The sequence below is a fragment of the Triplophysa rosa genome, unplaced genomic scaffold (assembly GCF_024868665.1).
Source record: "Triplophysa rosa unplaced genomic scaffold, Trosa_1v2 scaffold99_ERROPOS33192, whole genome shotgun sequence".
Taxonomy (NCBI): Eukaryota; Metazoa; Chordata; class Actinopteri; order Cypriniformes; family Nemacheilidae; genus Triplophysa; species Triplophysa rosa.
In genome coordinates, this window is record NW_026634976.1 from 11482 (window position 1) to 33192 (window position 21711).

General features: G+C 39.5%; 2 protein-coding genes and 1 long non-coding RNA gene across 4 annotated transcripts; 1 reads left to right on the plus strand and 2 right to left on the minus strand.

The window, feature by feature from the left end:
• Nucleotides 1-4497: 4497 nt before the first annotated feature.
• Nucleotides 4498-6653, minus strand: LOC130551354 (uncharacterized). The gene is made up of 3 exons (XR_008962588.1): nt 5741-6653; nt 5560-5662; nt 4498-5047 (listed from the first exon to the last, which is right to left on the minus strand). It is a non-coding gene; the product is annotated as an uncharacterized LOC130551354 (long non-coding RNA).
• An 869-nt stretch (nt 6654-7522) lies between these two features.
• On the plus strand, nt 7523-15511 carry LOC130551356 (uncharacterized). Of its 2 annotated transcripts, none has more exons than XM_057328928.1 (2): nt 7523-8558; nt 11682-15511. In XM_057328928.1, exon 1 carries the CDS (start codon nt 7637-7639, stop codon nt 8348-8350), a length of 714 nt encoding a protein of 237 aa, XP_057184911.1. In that variant the 5' UTR covers nt 7523-7636; the 3' UTR covers nt 8351-8558; nt 11682-15511. The 2 variants fall into 2 exon arrangements, with proteins under 2 accessions (XP_057184911.1, XP_057184913.1); XM_057328930.1 differs by having other exon boundaries at nt 11698-15511.
• A 112-nt stretch (nt 15512-15623) lies between these two features.
• On the minus strand, nt 15624-20612 carry lrrc18b (leucine rich repeat containing 18b). Its single transcript, XM_057328927.1, has 2 exons — nt 17164-20612; nt 15624-16521 (listed from the first exon to the last, which is right to left on the minus strand). Exon 2 carries the CDS (start codon nt 16514-16516, stop codon nt 15752-15754), a length of 765 nt encoding a protein of 254 aa, XP_057184910.1. The 5' UTR covers nt 16517-16521; nt 17164-20612; the 3' UTR covers nt 15624-15751.
• Nucleotides 20613-21711: the final 1099 nt, after the last annotated feature.

Below are 21711 nucleotides of genomic sequence, written 5' to 3' on the forward strand. Positions count from 1 at the left end.
CCCCTCCACACTGGGAATGTATGTAGCCGCTACGGCCGCTCATCATGACCCAAGTGCTGGGTAGCCTCTGGGACAGCACGACCTGGTCATTAGGTTCCTAAGGGGCGCGAGAGGGTGACCACCTTATCCGCGCTCCGTACCCTCTTGCGACCTAGGTGGCGGGCCTCAAGAGGCCCCGCCCCCTTCGAGCCTCTCGGGGTTGCCGCTCTTTCTCAGTCTTGATAAAGAGACCCATAATAATAATAAAAAATGCAGACATAAGATATTATTTTTTTATGTTTTTTATGTTTTTCACGGTCCTGTCTATATTTGTATTGTCTCTTAATGTGAAGAATTAAAAAAAATGATAAAGAAGAATCTCAATGTCTGTTGTGGTGTTCAATGTTAGACCAAAAAAATGTGTCCCCAATTGGATACTTTACAATCCCCTATTGGATTCTTTAGAATCCCCTATTGGATTCTAAAACACTCACAGAAGAAAAAGAATTTGGTCTATCAAGCTCAAACTTCATAAAAATATTGGTGGTATTTGGAACTTTGACCTTTTAACGTTTTTAGGCGGAAACACATAGATTTTATGTTTTTTTAATAAAATCTAAACATATTTTATAGATGTGTGTGTGCGCCACTGGAACTGTGTTGGTGAAACACAAAGCACTGAGGTATGTGAGTGTTGATCTTCCGCCAGTGAGTTAGAGGGCTGGAGATGGTGGGGGATGGGGCAGAAGAGAGAGAGAGAGTTGGAGGGAAAGCTGGCACACCAATTGTATTTCTAGCTTAAAGGGATAGTTCTATGGAATTCCAGACCTGACTTAATTAAAAATAAATAAATACAAAAATAAATCCATGAAGAAATGTAAAAAAGCAAAAATAAATGAGTATTTATACTTTTAATTCCTTATTTATGGGTAATTATATATTTTTTCACGCTCATTTATTTTTTCATTTATTTATTTATACATTTATTTATTTCCACTTTTATTTATTTCCACATTTATTCATGTATATATGTATTTATTCCTACATTTATTTATTTATACATTTATTTATTTCCACTTTTATTTATTTCCACATTTATTCATGTATATATGTATTTATTCCTACATTTATTTATTTTTACATTTATTTATTTCTACATTTATTTATTTATGTATTTCTTTGTCTGTATGCTAATGAGTGGGGGCGTGTTTCACTTCAGACATTATCAATCAATCTCAGAGCGGCGGTGTTGAAGCTTTGAGGCCACAGGGACACCTTGTGGTGTGACCAAACGAAACGAGGTTGAAGAAGTTGCATAGAGAAGACAATATAGTCATTTAATATCACCCTAACTGTATGTAGATAGGGTTACCACACATAGCCTACGTACTCTTTATTAGGGACATTGCCGTAAAACATTATTCGGTCGAGATTTCTAAAATGTCTTTGCACACATGAACAGAAACTGCACAACAACAGGTCTGCTATGAGACACTTGGAAGAATACACTTGGACATGGAAGCGCGTGAAATTATCCACTAGTGATCACATTCATCGTAAATGCGCTGGATGGAGCTGATAAGAACTTGAGTTGTTTGTCGATGAGACTCGCACAAACCAGCTCAGAACACCGAGAGAAACCAGCGCATTCCACTGAAGTCTACGCAAGCATTATGATCAATGCGTTTGAAACGCGTCTGCAAATACAGTTTACATTCGCGTTTCCTAACTTTGCAATGCATAACACGTGGCATTTCGAATGCTTAAATTATAACGCATATTTCCATAGACGTAATTTGCGGGTGGACGGGTGGGTCATGTCCCCACCACTCAGACGCGCACTACCCATTTATTGATTAACGTTTTTAACTAAAACACAGAGTAAAAAAAAAGTTGAATCCTGCCCATCGTCCATCGGGAGTATACTTTGAACTCGAGCTCAAGCATGCATGCATAATATGCAACGCGCCGCCCTGTGACTTTCGTCTCTGCACACTGCAGTTTTGTAGTCTCTATTTCAAAGACACCTATGCTCTTGTTGCTTCTTTAATTAATATTCACCAAATTCATTTTCCAAATGTTTTAAAATGATTTCGTTTATCATAATTTTAAAATGTGAAAAGTCAGGGCTCAACATTAACTCTTGTCCAGGACAAGTGAATGTTTTCTATGGGTAAGTGAGAGATAACTTTACTTGCCCGACTGGATAAGTAACTTGAAAAAAAATCAACGTGCGACATATACTGTATGTAGAATAATAAGAATGTGTGTTTGTGTGTAGTGCGTTTGTCGTGGTGGTGCTTGTTGTGTGTGACAATAATCAATGGCTCGTCGCACTGAGTCCATGTAACTACATGTGGACGCGGAATCCTGTTATTTAAATGTCATCTGGCTGTTCTGCGTGTCTGAGTGAATTACGTGCACAGTTTAACATACAACACGAGTGATGGTCGAGTATTATCTGCGTCTGCACTGTATGACGATATGAACATGAACTTCCTCTCCAGAGTTGCTCTGAGAGTTTATTTTACGAGCGTTCTACTGTTTGAGTGAAGCTATCTTCAAACAAGCGTCTTCCCGAAGACCCGTCAAAATAAAAGTCCCGTTAAATTGAACACTCAGACAAAAAATACTGTGGCGTTTGCTTTTGAAAATTGTAGTGCCCTTGTAGTGAATTGATATTGTTGGACTTTATAGGCAGTCCTGCATGTTCAAAAATTTGCAAGAGACGTTTCTCCAAAATTAAGCAGAAGTTTTATTATCAGATGTAAAAAGGTAACAAAGCTTTGGGTTGCCAGTAAATCACCACGCTCTCCACCACAAGCCAACAACCAAAATATTCAAATACACCCATATTTATAAAGTATGTGACGTCGCTCTATCTTCTGACTCCTCCTCTGCTTTTTGCTCCCTTTCCACCAATCACCATACGCCACGTTTATCTGCGTAGTTCCTGAAAAATAAAACCTTCTCAAAACATACATCCTGTGGTCGGTCTCTAGTATTGAGGAATGTTCTCCAGGGGCACCCTCCCCCAAGGAGTGGTCTCCTAAAAACAGTTTATTGTGGCCGGACAACACACCAACATTCTTAACATTCTTTTAGTAAAAAGAAAACACTTAATCATCTAATGTTTTTAATTATATAGCGTTGTTTCTTAATCCTATGATTCATTAAAACACATCACAACTCATGATTATACTTAGAACATATGACAGTGGATTGATTCATAACATTTATTTTTCTTTGTGACTCTTTATATGTGTGTGTGTTTATCTAGATAATTTACGACTCCAACCCCCAACTTTCTCTGTTTTCTTTGTTTGCCCAGGAACTTTCCACTGAGTGAAATAGAAAGCACATGACAAAAACACACAGCTTAATGAAACAAATGAAAGAAAACACTTATTGATTATATTGATATTTAAATCATACTTTTATCTAAAAAATATTCCCACACTACACTGTATACTATAGTAAAGTTCAAAAACACTATAGTATCTAAGAATTTTACTGCAGTTTACTATAGTATACTACAGTAATTAATGTGAACAAATATACCACTGTTGTATAGTTAAAAAGGAAAAATACACAACTAAGAAATATTCAAACAAATTTAGGTAATCTAAAAATGATACGGCCCTAATTTATTCATCTGTATGTAACATTAATGTCTTTTGTCAGTTACCTGTCTATTCATGATGAACTGCACTTGCATATTTTTTTTTAATCATGACAACAGACGATTTATACTCCTACAGTTTGGCCTGTGCTACCAAACTTTAAACCTTTCTAGCACCAGTGCTATGTGCAAAAAAAGTTAACCTACAGCCTTAACACTAATAATAATTACTGCTTGCCTTTGTTTTATAGCAGTCACAGAGAGTAGGCCTATAACCAAATTCAGGCGGCCAAAGTGGACACTAGTTCAAATGCTTAGAAGCAAACTTTACCAATCTAGATCCGGAACAATTATATTGAGAATTCAAATGAAATATAATTTTTTTATCGTTGGACAAGTAATTTTTGTACTCAGACAAGTGAATGACAAGTTTACTTGTCCGAAGGACAACCACATGACAATGCTTAATGTCAAGCCCTGTGAAAAGGCACAGTCACTGAAGTGACCGGGCTATGCCCCCTTGTTTTTTTCCACGGGCTCAGTGCTGGCGCTTATTTTTTTCCCATGCAGCTTATAATTGCGACCAAAGCACCTTGGTTGAAAAAACGCTGTCCAGCGCCTGGCGCTTAATACTCATATTAGCTATATATCGTATCGCTATAGCAGTGGAGGCTGGTGCTAAAAATATTTGGGGGGGGCGCAAACAAACTGAAAATCCAACTGTCAGTAATGCAGGACTATAAATAGCCATTAATCAGGTGACGTATCATTATTACAGTCCATGTTAATACATGCAAATAAATTTACTATGAATCCGTGAATTTGAATTGAATGTGGGTTTATTATCAGTAATGAAGTAATCAAGGTAATCATTAAAAAAGAAAACACAACACACTATAGTTACCTAATCATTGGCCATTAACACTCTTTGAAAATAAATTTTGCTCTCCTTTCTTTCTGACTTGCAAATTTCTCAATGACCTTCTGGTTAAAGTCAGTTATCTCAGTCACCATTCTCTTCTCCATTGACAGCATGGCCAATGCATTTAGCCTCTCCTGGGTCATGCTATTTCTCAGAAAAGTCTTAACTCTTTTCAAAGTTGAGAAACACCTCTCAGCCTCTGCTGTGGTCATGGGTGTGGTGATGAGGATCTTTAGGAGAGTGACAGTCTCTGAAAAGACTTATTCAAGATTGTTCTCCTTAAACAGCTTCAGTAGGTCCACAGCACCACAACAGGTTCTGAACTCTTCCTTGTAGTAGATGAGACTAAGCTCTGTCTTACTCCCATTGAGCACTGGATAGGTCTTCAAAGTCCTACTCAGTGCATCTTCAGGAAACGCCACTGTGTACTGTTCAAACCTGTCTGCTTGCAGCAAGGTGGCACTAACGAGGTGGCTTGTGAAGCAGAACCGTTCCATGGTGTGTTGGAGTATGGTGTCACATACCTACAGAGTGAAGGACAAAAACAAAAATTATGTAGTGATGACAAAATGTCAATTTCAACTGCAACATTTAAAATGATCAGTTTTAAGTCATAGAGAGACGGAGACCAGTTTCAGTGTTTGAATCCCTGATTTATCCAAACTTCATACAAATGGACTAGACAAACATGCCAAGTTTCATGAACTTCTGATGCTTAGGGCGCTAATAGCATTTGTTTTATTATCAGCCATTTTCATATCAATCAGATAAAGAGGGCACACCACTAGAGGAAACCTAAGAATAACAAATCTATTTAGATCACAATTTAAAGACTATGAAAATGGTTAAATAGATTGACTTGTAGTAAAATATGCATTGCAAATAAATGTAGTAAAGACATGAGAACACATTTAGTACCCAAAGAGGGTAAATAAAACCATGCCGTTTAACTTGTTATTTACTTTCTTTTTGATAGCTTCCTTTGATAGCTTTTCTATAAAAAACTGCAGGGTAACAAGGACTACAATAAACTTACCTCTGTTGCAATCCGTTCATGGACCTCGGGACTAAGCAACCGCCGTCTCTTTGGTTGAGAAGCTCCTTCACTGCTTTGGTTAACCAGAGAATGGAGAGAATTTCTGCAAAGGATTAAGAAAATGTTTGACTACTAACAATAATAATAATAACAAATTCATAAGAAGGAATACAGCTGCTACCTGATCTTCTGTATATCCTGCTGGAACTGCTGGATGCTCCCCTTAATGTGAATTAATCTATGTCCTTCTTCTGGAGTTTGGCATAGAGGATGTCCACGTGTGGCATGATGTTGTGGAAAAGTTGCAGAAAATAATTAAAATCCTGATCCTCCAGCAGCATGGCAAAGCCTCCTGCCTCTCTGGTGGTAACAGGGTCAAAGTCACCTGAGTCTCGAATAGTTTCAAAACAGCAAATGAGGCCCTCTCTGTGCTCAAACACTGTATTGATGGCATGGCTGTGGAAGTTCCATCTAACTTTGGGTTTGTGAGAAGTGGCCTTTTGCATTATTAGATTGAGCTGGTGGGCATAGCAGTGGATGTAATGGGCATTTGGGTACACATCTTGAATCTTCCTTTGAACACCTGCACTGGCACCTCTCATCACGCTGGCTCCATCATACTCTTGGAGATGAGTTTACTCTTCTGATCCTCTGGAAGGATGACAGTAAGATGCTATTTTAGTGCTGTAGCGATGGAATCAGCTGTAGTTGAATGCAGATGAATAAAAGCAAAAAACCTCTCCTGTACGTTGCTTTTGCCATCAATGTAGCGCAGCACAAGCACAAGTTGGCACTGTGTGGCAATATCAGTGGTCTCGTCGGCCTGGATTGATAGAAAATCGCTGTTTTGTGCTTCTTGGATTATTTGTTCCCTCATAACAGACAACATACAGTTCAACAGCTCGTTCTGCACGGTTTTCGACGTTCCCTTAAACACAGAGGCATTCTCGAGGTGCTCTTTCAAAACTCCATCAAGAGAAGCAACAAAGTCGACCAAGCCACGGAATATCCCGGGGTTATCTGAGCTCTCGCTCTCATTGTGGCCACGCAAAGCCAGCTCAAATGCGCCACAAAATTTTACACAGTCTATTATTCTAGACAGGAGTGTCGATTTTTTGTGACCTCTTCATTGTGCCTTCTAATGCCAATCCTGTAGCCTTCATCTAGCTGTTCAGCAATGCTAAGCTTCCCAAAAAACTGGAGCCTCATAGCGTTGTCAAGATGGCTGCGGCTACTTTCATGTCCTTGCACTTATCAGAGAGATGTTTTAAATCGCAAACCCCTGTTGTTGTCCACAACGTTTCGGTGCCAAGACTTTGAAACAGCAAACAGGGAAAACAATAATAAGGCGACTGTACATCGCATCTATGGAGCCAGAGATATGACAAAACAATCTGAATTTGAATTTCGTAAATCTGAATTATTGACAAGTGTTTTTTAACAAAACTGAATATTATATGGGAGTTAAAATAGTTTTGAATTAGATTTTGATTTCGAATTTGAATTTTTTTTACTTGAATATTGAACATTTGAAATTTAACACAATTGTTTTTTTTAAGGCAGAGTTTTATAGGCATGCATTTTCAAACAACATATTTTTTGCTCTGAATTCTTAGATTGCAAATATCCAGTTTTTTTTTTAATACAGCCTCACGTTTTCAAGATGAAGAAGAAATTCGGAACATCAAATTCAATTTTCTAAAATTCAAAACGCAGAAATTCAGATCGTACAGAAAGTAGGTCAGAGGTCGTCCACAGGGAAGAGTAGAAGATCTTTCAACCTTGCACTGGTACTTGACGTCACTTCCTGTTTGCTGAGAGCGCGTGGTTTGAGTCGGAGCTCTTTCAAACTTATTCTTAATACATCGTTTATTCTTGTTATATCTTAAGACTTGTGTTTTAAATTGTTATTCTCCGAGGGTAAAACATATCCTTAAATATATCCCATACCAAAAATCGTCCTTAAACGCACAGATAATTTATTTTTATCGGATCACTCGCTATTAGCCTCAGGCTGTTAGCATTCCCAGCCTGCCTGCTTACTGCTTAACACACTGTTCTCATTATTACATCAGTAATGGCTAATGTTTCAGATGTGTTTGTACCTCTGTGTGCAGATGAGGAAACGATCGCACTTCAGTCGGAACTGTTGGCTGCGGAGAAGAAGATCCAGGATTTACTAGAGAAGCAGACACGGCTGCGAGAACGAAAAACGGCGTTGGAAACATCTAGAGCTGACGCTCGTAAATCCGCGGTAAGTTTTCATCGCGATTTTAATACTCCTTCCACTTCTACTCCGCGTGTTTCTCTGCACAGAGCCCAGGCTTCGAGAACATGGTCAGCCCAAATGAACTTCACTCCTGCACCGGCACACCCACGGCGAAAGGCGCGAGCTAGGACTGGAGCTATGACCCAACCGCCGCCACCGGTCTTCGAGATCCCGACCAGGAACCGCTTTGCCGCCCTCTGTGAGACGGAATGCAACGCTGTGGTCATCGGAGACTCAATCGTCCGGAACGTACGCGCTTCCTCCACTAAAGGTAAGGTGCGCACTCATTGTTTTCCTGGCGCCCGTGTTCTTGATGTCTCTGCGCAGGTACCTGCGATCCTGAACGACGATGCTAACGTCGGAGCTGTAGTGCTGCACGCGAGGGTGAATGACGTCAGGATGAGGCAGTCGGAGATCCTGAAGAGGGACTTCAGGAGTCTGATCCGAGACGGTACGCAACGCATCGCCCACGGCGAGGATCATCGTATCAGGGCCGCTTCCTACCTACCGACGATGGAATGAAAAGTTCAGTAGACTATTCGTTCTAAATAAATGGTTGATGTCATGGTGTATTGAACAGAAGCTGCTCTTTGTTGATAATTTTGATCTGTTCTGGGAGCGACCTAGGCTCTTCCGCCCTGACGGCCTGCACCCCAGCAGCATCGGAGCGGTTCTTCTGTCTGACAACATCTCAAAGACGCTACGCACCGCTTGACTACGTCTCCCAGTGGTAAGTCAAAACTTCAACCATAGTCTGTGTTCCTCCCACTCATCTGTTAGAAATGTTACTGCTTCCAAATGCATAGAGACTGTGTCTGTCCCCCGAATAATACTACAAAATAACAAAATAGCCAAATCTCAGAGAAAAAAATCTAATCGTGATTAAACCTGAGGACAATGTAATAAACGACCAAAACAAACTCGTAAAGTTCGGCCTACTTAATATTAGATCACTAAATTCAAAAGCAGTTATTGTAAATGAAATGATCACAGACAACAGTTTTGATATACTTTGCCTTACCGAAACCTGTCTTAAACCAAATGATTATTACGGTCTAAATGAGTGTACACCACCAAGCTACTGTTATATGCATGAGCCACGTCCGGTTGGTCGAGGTGGCGGTGTCGCAACAATCTTTAGAGACTTTCTTACTGTAACTCAGAGAACGGAGCATAAATTTAAATCATTTGAAGTGCTTGCGTTGAACATAATTGTTCCAATTGACAGTAAAAAACCATTGCTTTCTTGTACGTTGGCTACAGTGTACAGACCTCCTGGTCCCTACACTGATTTTCTGAAAGAGTTTGCGGACTTCCTATCGGACCTATTGGTTAACGTTGATAAAGTACTAATTGTCGGAGACTTTAATATCCACGTAGATAGTGCTAACGATGCATTAGCAGTGGCGTTTACAGAGCTACTACACTCTTTTGGAGTAACACAACACATCAATGGACCCACTCATCGATTTAATCATACACTAGACTTGATTATATCTCACGGAGCCGATCTAACCAATATAGATATTATACCTCAAAGCGACGATGTCACTGATCACTATCTTATAACATGTACACTGCGCACTGCAGAAATCAGCCGTTTAACTCGTTATCGACAGGGTAGAACAATTACCTCGACTACTAAAGATAGTTTCGCAAAGAGCTTGCCAGATCTGACTCCTTTAATAACCATACCAATAAATACAGAATCGCTCGATGACATGACCAGCAAATTGGGCACTATTTTCTCTAATACATTAGAAGCTGTCGCACCTATGAAGTCAAAAAAGATTAATGAGAAAAACGCAGCACCATGGTACAATAGCACCACTCGCGCCCTTAAAAGAGAAACACGTAAACTGGAGCGCAAATGGAAACAAACCCAATTAGAGGTCTTTAAAATTGCGTGGAAAGAGAGTGCAAACTGTTATAAAAAGGCACTAAAAGCAGCAAAGGCTGAGCACCTCCGTAACCTCATAGAAACTAACAAAAACAATCCAAGGTTTTTATTTAGTACAGTTGCTAAACTAACAAATAAACAGACTTCACCTGACCTGGGTATTCCGCCGCACCTTGGTAGCAATGATTTCATGAATTTTTTTACAGAGAAAATCGAAAACATACGAGACAAAATAGTAAAAACTCAACCTCCAAGTCTGTCCTATAAATTAGTACCAACCATCGCCCCAAAAGAAAGGCTACAGTGTTTTTCACCTATAAAACAGGAAGATTTAATTAAACTTATTGCAACATCTAAACCTACAACTTGCTTATTAGACCCCATACCAACTAAATTATTAAAAGAGTTATTACCCGTTGCAATTGAGCCCATTTATAACATTATCAACTCGTCAATTAATCTAGGCCATGTCCCAGGAGCCTTTAAACTGGCCGTCATTAAGCCTCTTATCAAGAAACCAAACTTAGACCCCAATGAACTAGGAAACTATAGACCGATTTCAAATCTCCCTTACCTGTCTAAAATACTAGAAAAAGTAGTGTCCACTCAGTTGTGCTCTTTCTTACAAAATAATGACATACACGAAAAATTCCAGTCAGGCTTTAGACCGCATCATAGTACTGAAACTGCGCTCGTTAAAATTACAAACGACCTGCTTATAGCATCAGATAAAGGTAACATCTCACTCCTAGTCCTGCTCGACCTTAGTGCTGCGTTCGATACTGTAGACCATAAAATACTTCTAGATCGCTTACACAATTATACCGGTATTCAGGGACAGGCACTACAATGGTTCAGATCTTACTTATCAGACAGACATCAATTTGTCCATTTAAATGGGGAATCATCAAATCTAACGCAAGTAAATTATGGATTACCTCAGGGATCGGTTTTAGGACCCTTGCTATTCTCCATATACATGCTGCCCCTTGGAAACATTATTAGAAAACATGGAATTAGCTTCCACTGTTATGCAGATGATACTCAGCTATATATCTCATCAAGACCAGATGATTCCTTCCAACTATCCAAATTGGCAGAGTGCATCGACGATATAAAGCATTGGATGACTTGTAATTTCCTTCTTTTAAATTCTAATAAAACAGAAATATTACTTATCGGACCAAAGACACGTGAGCAGAATATTTCGGATTATGACCTGCAAATTGAAGGCTGCACTGTTACTCCAACAAATACAGTTAAAGACCTTGGCGTTATATTAGACAGCAACCTGTCATTTAAAAATCACATCTCAAATGTCACAAAAACAGCCTTCTTCCACCTTAGAAATGTTGCCAAATTGCGAAATATTTTATGTGTGGCTGATGCAGAGAAGCTTATTCATGCATTTGTGACCTCAAGACTTGACTACTGTAATGCACTGCTTAGTGGTTGTCCTGCAGCATCAATAAACAAACTACAGTTAGTTCAGAATGCAGCTGCCAGAGTTCTAACCAGGTCCAGAAAATACGATCACATAACCCCAATGTTATCAACCCTTCACTGGTTACCCATTAAGTATCGTATTGACTTTAAAGTTCTTTTAATTACTTATAAAGCCTTAAACGGTTTAGCCCCTACCTACATAACAGAGCTTCTACCACACTACAACCCATCACGCTCTCTAAGATCTCAAAACTCCAGACTTTTGATAACACCTAGAATAACTAAATCCACCAAAGGGGGTAGAGCTTTCTCATACGTAGCACCTAAACTCTGGAATAGCCTCCCCGATACTATTCGAGGGTCAGACACACTCTCCCAATTTAAATCTAGATTAAAGACACATCTTTTCAGCCAAGCATTCACTAATACATAGCTAATGAACAGCAGCTACGCTAATTATTCTCTTTCTGTTTCTGCCCTCGCCTCGGGATGCCCATCCCGAGGTAGGGAGAGATTCCGCCAGGCCCAGATGAACGTCATATGCCCATCCACAACTAGAGATTACGCCAGCTACATCGGAAAATCCCGTGCCATCCTCCTGCGAGAGCCTGCGGACTGACTGACCATCCAGCTCCATCCAAGGCAATTCCATCACCACCCAAGAAAAAGGCGACCATCTGGCCGGCCCAGCTCAGACAATTCCATCCCCAACCGAGAGCAAAGACGGACTGCCTGTCACATAAATGCTAAATTTACAATACTTGGTATTTAATGCTAAACTTACATCACACGACAGCAGTTTGAAGTTATGGCTGCACTCAGTGACTTTGATTGGAGGTACCTGGGTGGGTGTTGTAGGGAGTGGGGGGGCTTGTTGGTTGTGGTTAGGGGCGTTTCATTTGTTGGGACTGTGTGGGTCTGGTCTGGTTGGTCTTGTTTTGTGGTCGATGTTGGACAACAGAGGAATAAAGTTAATTATGCCATTACTACTTTTCCCTGGTTGTCCCTCTGTTGTCTGTTGTTGATCACGGAATGGGACCGGGTTGGACCTGCACGGTTTCGGCGGGTGGGGCTTCCTTGGTCGCAGCTCGTGGGCTCTCCCTGTTCTTCGTGGACGTTGCTCGGTGGCTTTGGTCGGGGTCACTGAGTGCAGCTATGACATGTCAGAGGAGATCTGGCCCTCCCGGCTGAGCCTGGTTTCTCCCGAGTTTTTTTTTCCTCCATTATTCAGCATTGGAGTTTGGGTTCCTCGCCACAGCAGAGCAGTGCAGTGTTGGCTTGCTCACCGGGAGACTGCATTTATTTATTTATTCATTTATTTATTAGAAATTATTTATTATAATGATCTTGCTTGGTCTGTAAACACCATGCACTGTGCTGTGTTTTACCTTTCTGTGTTTTTCTTATTTGCTCCTGTAAAGCTGCTTTGGAACAATGCACATTGTGAAAAGCGCTATATAAATAAAATTGAATTGAATTGAATCTCGGAAAAGTCAAACGGAGCGCTTTGGCCACAATGGCCAGATATTTGTTCTTATTATCCAATCAAACTCCAAACATGCTGTTTTGGAGAGTGGAACTTCTTACATTGCAATAAAAAGGATTTACATTTTTCAAATTGCAACCACGCCCACAAGACTACATGGGTTGATCGTTTGTTGTTGCTGCAGCATAGCCAAGCTCATACCGCTGCAATCTTAGGCAGCTGCCCGGGATGTGTGCGCTCACTGCCTGTGTTTTTGCCTGCTATGCCTCCACTGTTTGCGCTCACTCCCAGCGTTTGCTGTTGGTGCTTTTACCCACAGTGTGCTTAGTGCACACTCGCTGCTAGCTGCCCCACTATGCGCGCTGGCTTCGAGCGTTTGTGGGTGCATATACATTTAATATATTAGACATGTATACAATTTTTATAAAGAACGTTTGTGGGTCTTAAAGTATCGACTTCCTTGTCAGGGAGCTATCAATCAAAAACTCACTAGCCAATCAGCGTAAAGCGGCCATAAGTCCTGCCTACACGTGAGATTTGTGCCAGAAAGGCGAACGAAAAATTGAGAAGCGTAAACGAAAACTCGGAAAGCGCAAATGAAAAATCTAGCAGCAAATTCAAAACTATTATTTGCAAAAACGAAACTTAGAAAATTTTTAAGAAAAATAGCAGTTTATTTGAAAATCATGTCACATTCTTGCAATTGAGTTTATTGTTTTCATTATCAAAGTGTTTTTTTTCTTTCTCATTGTATATTTTTGTTCGTTTTTTAAAAGTTTGCGTTCATTTTTATTGGCACAAAAGGAATCCCATAGACTCCACCTATTTGTGGATTGTGCGCACGTCTTGACCTTAGAAATGTTTCAAAATCCACAAATGCACAGAGAGCCATCCACAAATGTGTGCACTGATCCACAAATGTGTGCAGCGATTCACAAATGCACAGAAATCGATCCACAAATGTGCAGAAAGCGATCCACAAATGAAACTCTCTATATTTATTTGCGGATCATAGTTTATTTATTCAGAATAATGCAACAATTCTGATCCCATATTTACACGACATTGTCATCTCTGTGTAAACTGAGACACACGCTGACGTCATGTGCATGCGTATTAAGTGTTCAGTATAGGCATGCGCGAGTATTCCCAAAACAATAATGATGTCCTAGAGGACTGCACTGAAAAAAATGATACTTTAACGAACTTAATTAAATTATGGACAGTGGTTCCACACAACAGAAATATGTTATCTCTACTCAAATGCTTAATGTATGATGAACTAAACTGAACTGAGTAAACTTAAACAACCATGTCCAAATAATGTCCAAATAACTTGAATCAAATAAGTTCATCCTACTAAAAGTATTTAAGTATCTAAAAGTAGAGATAACATTTTTCCATTATGTGGAACCACTGCCCATAATTGAATTAAGTTAGTTCAAGGTAAGATATTAGCAGTTATTTTTAACACACTAAATAAGCTAAATAAAGCTCGTATTGTTAGCCAGAAGTTGGTTTTCTTAAACTTTCGGCATACCCCAAGTACTTGCTTTTTTATTTAAGCAATTTTAAATCTGGTTAGTAGGTCCTCAACCCAAGCACATGCTCTACACTTTACCACAATGGTAACCCCCCAAAAGCATTAACATACCAGAAACTCTTTTAAATACAAACATAAAAGAGTATTAAACATGAACAAATATCCCCGTTTCATCATTTTGATAAAATATGTATAAAATAACATTTATTGCAACTTTTACTCTTCCTATTCAGCCCCGTGCAAAGCATGATGGGAAGTGGAAACCTTGTCCCTAGTTAATAACGCTACTTTAATTAACTAAATTAATTTATGTTGTGTTAACTTGATTCATTTGAGTAAATTGAACAAGCACCAAATATGATTTTGATCTACTTGATTGAAACATGTTAATATAAAATGTAAACATTTAGTTAAGCCAAAGCATTACTGTTTTTAGTCTGTTTAACACAATGCAATTGTGTTTGAACATAAAACCTAATACAATGGTGTTAAAACAAAATTAATTGTTTAAATAAAGTGAACAGTATCATAAAATCATTTTTTGAGTGTGTATGTTTGTGCTACGCAACATAATCATTCAAGTTTCTCCAGCAAAGAGTAGATTTTGCACCCCTACGACCAGCGGAAACATATTAGCTGTGTCTCATTTCAGAAAGATGTGTACTATTTCAGAAGGCTGCGTCCTCCAGAGGTCTTCTCCTTCAGAGGATACGGTACACAGAGGATCCTCAATTTATAATTAAACGAGATGTCCTTCGCAGGACATACTGGCTGGAAAGGAAACAGGAAGTACCACTTTGCTATGGCAACACATTGCGCTCTCACACCTGTCAAATTCATTAAAATGATTTTGACATCTTAAACAATGCCAGAAGAGTTAAACAAATTTACCATTTCTTGCCTTACTGTTTTAAACGTTAAAGAAAATCACTAAACACTTTTAATCTCATTTACTATGCTTGCTGAGGTAAAAATACGTAACACAAATTGTGAACTGTTTATTTGTTAACTGTTAACTGTAATCTGTTACATTTGATTGAATGTGCTGCTGTTTATTCAAATAAAAGACAATGGGTGACTCAAATAATTGTGGGTTATCCTCTGAATTCCTGTGAAGGGTGCATTCAGAGTGTTCTACCTGCTTTTATGAAAAGAGACAGTCTCGGTGACGTAGCAGCCTTCAAAAGTGACCTCCAGAGGATGCAGCCTTCCGAAACGAAACACAGCTATTATTTACAATTACTGCACAGGTGCATCGTGTTTCTTCACAAAGTGACATCGCCAACTAGTGGCCTGGTATACATAATACAGCGGTTTAACTTGTTTTCATGGATCTGTGTAAATGCAGATTGTTGTCACGTTGTCATGTGTACATGAAAATCAAAAACACAATCTCTCTGTTACATTGACTGAACACATATTTGCACTCAAATAAATTAAACCTTTATTCAGATATTTTGTCTGTTTATTGTGATTTCAATATGACAATCAATTCTGGTGCTAATAGTATTGCAATGTTCAATGCAAAAGCACTTTGATGTCTGTCATTCACCTCCACACTGCCTGGTTGTCTTGTGCCACAGAATTTGGCGTAAGGAGACCTGCAAAGATGGACTTCTTTTGCTTAGAAGCTGCACTTATTCGACTCTCTAACCTCTCTCTTTCCTTCTTACACATTTTTAAGCAGTCAGCACACAGACACTCTTCTCTCACTAGATAAAGACATTCGACTCTCTGGATGTGGTCCACTTCTAAGTCATCTGTGGGAATGGGGTTGGATTTGATGTTCACCTTTTGCAACTTTGGGAGGTTCTGGAGGAACTTTGGCAAATGTGTTAGGAAGTTGTTGAAGAGCCCCAGTTCTCGAAGTTCTTTGAGCGCAGCCATGGAGGGAGCTAGGGTCTCTATGCGGTTCATTCCTAGGTTGAGGATGCGTAGGTTCCTCAGAAGCCCCAGCTCGTGGGGTAGGCCAGGTGTGGTCAGATGATTGTTGCACAAATTGAGACTGTAGAGATTATGCAAACGGCCCATAGATGCAGGTATCTGCTCAATGTGATTGCTGTGCAGGTCCAGCCAGCGAAGTTTCACAAACTGGTCAATGGTGTCTGGGATCTTCTTGAGCTGGTTGCGACTAAGATCCAGTTCATCCACGTCGCAAAGTTTCAGGATACACTTTGGAAAGGTGGCAATCTCCATGTTGCTGAGGTCGAGACGACGTTTTCCATCTATGGTTACCTTCAATGCATTTTTGGCCATTTTGAGTGTGATTTTTTTACCTGACGGTTCATTTGATTTCTTCTTCCCCTTAACCATTGCGTCTATGGAAAAGATTGACATTATATAACAATACTGTACATACATAAAAGTGCAAGCATGAATGTCTATACTGGTTCAAGCTGGTGTATGATCATTTGTGCTAGTTTGCTGCTGGTCTAGCCACGATGTTGACCAGAAAAGCTGATTATTAAAGCAGCATTCAAAACAACATATTTACAAAAATCATCCCCAGTTACATCCCCTGTGCAATGTATAGAAAGTAATACATATAAAAACAGTGTGCAATATTTAAGAAATAATAAAAATAAAAAATACAACTAGAAAAGCTAATGACAACAAACTGATAGATATACATTAGCAACTAAGCAATGATTGTTGTCCCCTAAAAAAAAAACATTTGTTTAATGTTACAGTACGAATCAGTACATTTTGTTTAAAAAAAACATGTGAAGCCTTATACTTGTCATTTGAAATGACTAGCATAGTTAATAAGCTTTATTAGCTGGTTGACTAAACATGCTCCAAAGCTCAGCAATACCACCTGGTAAAAACTTTTGGCTTGCTTGTTGCTGATATATAGGATACAGCAAACCTTTTAAAGTGTATAACAATGCATGGTTTCCCAATTCAATAAAACAACATTAAATCAGTAATGTTTGACTTTTGGAAATGTATTTTCTTACCTGCTGTGATTGGGTCTCTATCTCTCAGTCCAGTTTAAAGCCAAAGACAGTCACATTTAAAAGTGTCATAGACTGTGTTCTCATGTTAGGAGTCCTTCCGTGTAGCTAAATAATTCACAGGCTTCTATTAGAAACCCTGTAAGTATAAACCAGCAGAGTAAACCTGACTTACTTAATTTCCTCTGAGTAGAGAGTACGGTTTGTTGCTGCTTTTATGAGATTGTTATAACAGACGTGAGGATAGCTTTGTTTTCCTGTCTCCAGGCAACAGAAAGGCACAGTTCTGCCTGGTTGTTTTATTGCTTTGTTGAGCGAGGAGCTCAGTTTACAGTGGCTTGTTTTTATTTGATGTATGACTATATGGATATATTAAAAAGATTGTTCACCACAAATGAAAATTGTTATCATTTACTCACCCTCTTGTCATTTCAAACCTGTATGACTTTCTTTCTTCTACACAAAACAAAATATTTTAAAGAATATTGGAACCGAACAACAGTGCTTTAGTTTTGTGTCCACACAATAGAAGTGAATGGGTACCGCCATTGTTCGGTTACCAACATTATTAAAAATATCTTCTTTTGCCTATGCGGAAGAAAGTCATACAGGCCTAGTCAAACCACCATACGTCAAACCACCACAAACTAAAACTACCACTATCTTTTGTTATGTATTGATATAGCGATTATCATTTTGAAAATTGGAAAAAAAACACCACATATTAAAGTTAAAATCAATTATGGCCACACATCGATAACTTTAAATGTCATTACAAATACAAATGTCATACAAGAACCAGTGAGAATTGAGGTTATTACCATGCTGCCATATTTGATTTGTTTTTTAGCTTAAGTTTAACTAAATATATTACAAAAAATATTGATTGCTTCCTCACAACTAGCCTATATACTGTATACTTCGACTACTGTGTCTGTATTTAGTCAGTTTAGAAAGTCAAATAATATTCATGATATTTATATTGCATGACTTTGTTTTTGTCAATCCCAAAATGTTTGTTTAAATAGGTCATATGGCAGAAGTACGTGTTTTTCTGTGTTTTTGGTGTGTTATAAGTTGCCCATGCACGTATTACACACGTACAATTGCACAAATGAAAGTGTGGGAACAAAAGATGCATTCTATCTAAAAGCGAATGCTCAACCAGACTTGCCTGAAACGCCTCGTGTAACCACACCCCGGCGAATCTACGTAACTTCGTAACACGATTTGACTAAGACCGCCCAAATCTACACGTAGTTAAGGTGGGCGTAATTGTAAATCTCATTGTATCGTCTGTCAGTACAATTGCTTTTGAACCTGATGTTCCGAATATGGTAAGAGGCGTTACATTTCCGTGAAATGCTTGCAGTATTTGAACAATCACTACGCACTGGTGAACTGGCCAATCATAGCACACCTCGCTTTTCAGAGCGATGAGCTTTGTAAAAAATCAGCGCGTTTCAGAGAGGTGGGGCAAAGAGGAGATACAAACATGCACGGAATGTGGAAATACAATGTTTTTTTTAACTTTAAATGGTGTATACACATTGTGTTACATCTAAAACAAACAATAATATTCGTTTTAGCCGTACAATATGACCCCTTTAAATTTTTAGTTATTTAAAAAAGACCCATTAAGTAGCTTTAGTGTAGTTACCCTTAGTAATTCTTGATAGTAAATTAGTTACTATATAGGCCTACTTAATTAGTAGTAGAACTATAGCTAACTACTTACTAGTTATAAGATGCATATTTTCATTAAATATATACTGGGATAAAAAAATTTGTGCAGAGCTCTTGTGGTTAAACTATTGTGGCTTGTGGTGAACTTGCAGGTGAACTTGAAGAAAAGGAGCAAGCACAACTATGGACCAGGCAAACTGCATTCCTGAGAATTGGTTCAGACCAACACAATCCAATGGCAATTTGTAACAATTTTATGAGGTGGCTAATTCACATGGTCTTATAAAGCTTTGCTTACCTATGACCTATCATACAGTAAGTGATTTGTTTTTCTAGATACGTAGCAGGCATATGATGTACTCTATTATCCTACATAAATTATGACAAGACTTTCAGCGGTGAATCCCAAATAGACTTATTTTTACCCTGTGAATTATAACAGCCTTTGCATACACAGATTTTGGAAAATGCAGGCATAATGTGTCTGTGTGCATATACACATAAAGACATGTGAACTTAGGCTTCTGTAATGTAATGTTAGTTGTTTTAATCGTGGATAGCTGTTTCTGTAAAGGAATTTCCCTTGCAGTGTTTTTAGGTGACTCATTAGGTGTGGTTTGGTTTTATTGCCAACTTCTATTATTAGTGCCAAATACATCTAAATAAGCTCTGTTGATGGGTTATTATTATGTAGATACAATTGTTGTTTATTAAATGTTTAATTAAATACTTTTTATTTATTTATATGTAAATGCAGAACAACGACCAACAATAAGAAAGAAAGGTAGGCTTCTTTTCTCCTTTAATGAGAGAAGGATTAGCCTACGTTCAGCCAGCTTATGCTACATATAAGATACTATGAAAATAACTGAAAGCAAATTGTTTATGCGTCTTTAGTGCAAATTAAAACGGAACGCAGCAGAGTTGTAACAAAGTAAAAATGTGTCTGTATTTTTGCAACTACAAAATGCACAGGATACAGCAAGGCATTTTTCAGTTAGGCTATATGACTTACAAAAAATGTGAGCTCAAAAATGATTATTTGAACAAGCTCTTGCAGACCGAACAAAAAACCTGCCAATAAAGCAGACTCACATTACATTAAAAAGACCATACATAAACAATTAGGTCGGTATATGTTCATAATGTTTATGTTATTTACAACGTTTTTATTAAGGAAAAAAATAGGTAAATGCTTGTTCAAGTGTTTATCTTGTTAAATATTATGCGGGTATCTGCAGAGAAACTCGAGCTTCTCCGCTGGACTGTGCTTTAGGTTGGTGAGCGATCATTTTTATTGAGGTGATTTGTATTTTTATGTTGATCATTTTGAAATTGTGATGAATTTAGATTTTGAATAATTTCAAACTTTAAAACTGCATTTATGCAGACAGCACTATTTTCTCGTCTTGAGTTCTCTTTCATCATCTCGTTTCGAGATCCACCTATGGGAAGGGCATCCATACCTGACCTCTGCAGAAGCATCTAATTGCACCAAGTCTGGCTAGACAGACAGAAGCGCGCAGCCAATGCCAGGTAAGGCCCCACCCCCTTACCTGAGCGAATATAAGGTCTGCTTGCGCTGCTGTTCCTCAGTTGTCATTCGCTTCTCGCGATCTCTGCTTTAACACAGTTCGGTTGGATTTTCGCTGCTCACTGTGTGTCTTCAGCAGGACATATCGTCTGATCAGCCTCTGCTAGACGTGACAGTCGTCTATTCAGCCAGGTTAGCTGTGTTTTTTCTATGCATCCTGAGCCGCCCACGCTCGTGCTTTTTTCACCTGCTCCCTTCTCTTCTTTCTTAATGAAGGGAGCGATTCAGGTGGTACCTCCCAGCCTGATAAGTCAAGGGTTTTATTCCCGTTATTTCCTGGTCCCAAAGAAGGACGGCTCTCTCCGCCCCATCTTGGACCTCCGAATGTTGAACAAACATTTGAGGAAATACAATTTCAGAATGTTAAACCACGGCACTCTGGCCCGCGCCATAAAACAGAACGACTGGTTCACTTCGGTCGATCTCAAGGATGCTTTTTCCACATAAGCATTTATCCGCCACACAGGAACTTTCTTCGTTTCGCCTATCTAGGCATATGTTACGAATTCACTGTTCTTCCTTTCGGGCTCTCACTCAGCCCTCGGACTTTTTGTCTGTGTACGGAGGCGAGCTTGGCTACCCTGAGAATGTCAGGTCTGCGGATTTTGACATACATAGACGATTGGCGCATCGTGGCCGAATCGGAAGAGAAAGTGCTGCGGGACACCAGCAGCGTGCTTACACACATCACATCTCTCGGGTTCAGGGTGAATGTGACCAAAAGCAATTTTACACCCAGCCAGAGTGTGATTTTCCTGGGCTTGGAGCTGAGCTCGGTCTCCATGCAAGCGCGTCTCTCCCAGGAGCGCCTCTCTCTAATGAGCTGCGTGTCGCAGTTCAGAGAGGGGGCGAGAGTGCAGTATCGCACATGCCTCAGATTGCAGGGTCTTATGGCTTCAGCTATCCAAGTTTTGCCGCTGGGACTTCTGCGAATGAGAGCATTCATGAAATGGGATTTGTCACTACATTTCAGCCCGGTACGCGATATCTGCCGCTCTGTGACAGTGACGCGCGCCTGCACGGCAGCTCTTCGCCACTGGAGAGACGCGGACTTTTACGCACAGGGGACCCGTTTGGGAACGGTAGTGATGCGGAAAGTTGTGATGACAGATGCGTCCCTAACAGGCTGGGGTGCCACCCAGGAGGGCAGAGTGGTGAATGGTGTGTGGCCGAGCATACTACGTTCAGCACACATAAATTATTTAGAGCTCCTGACCATATGGAAAGCTCTGAATTATTTTCTGCCTCGCCTGCTAGGACATCATGTGCTC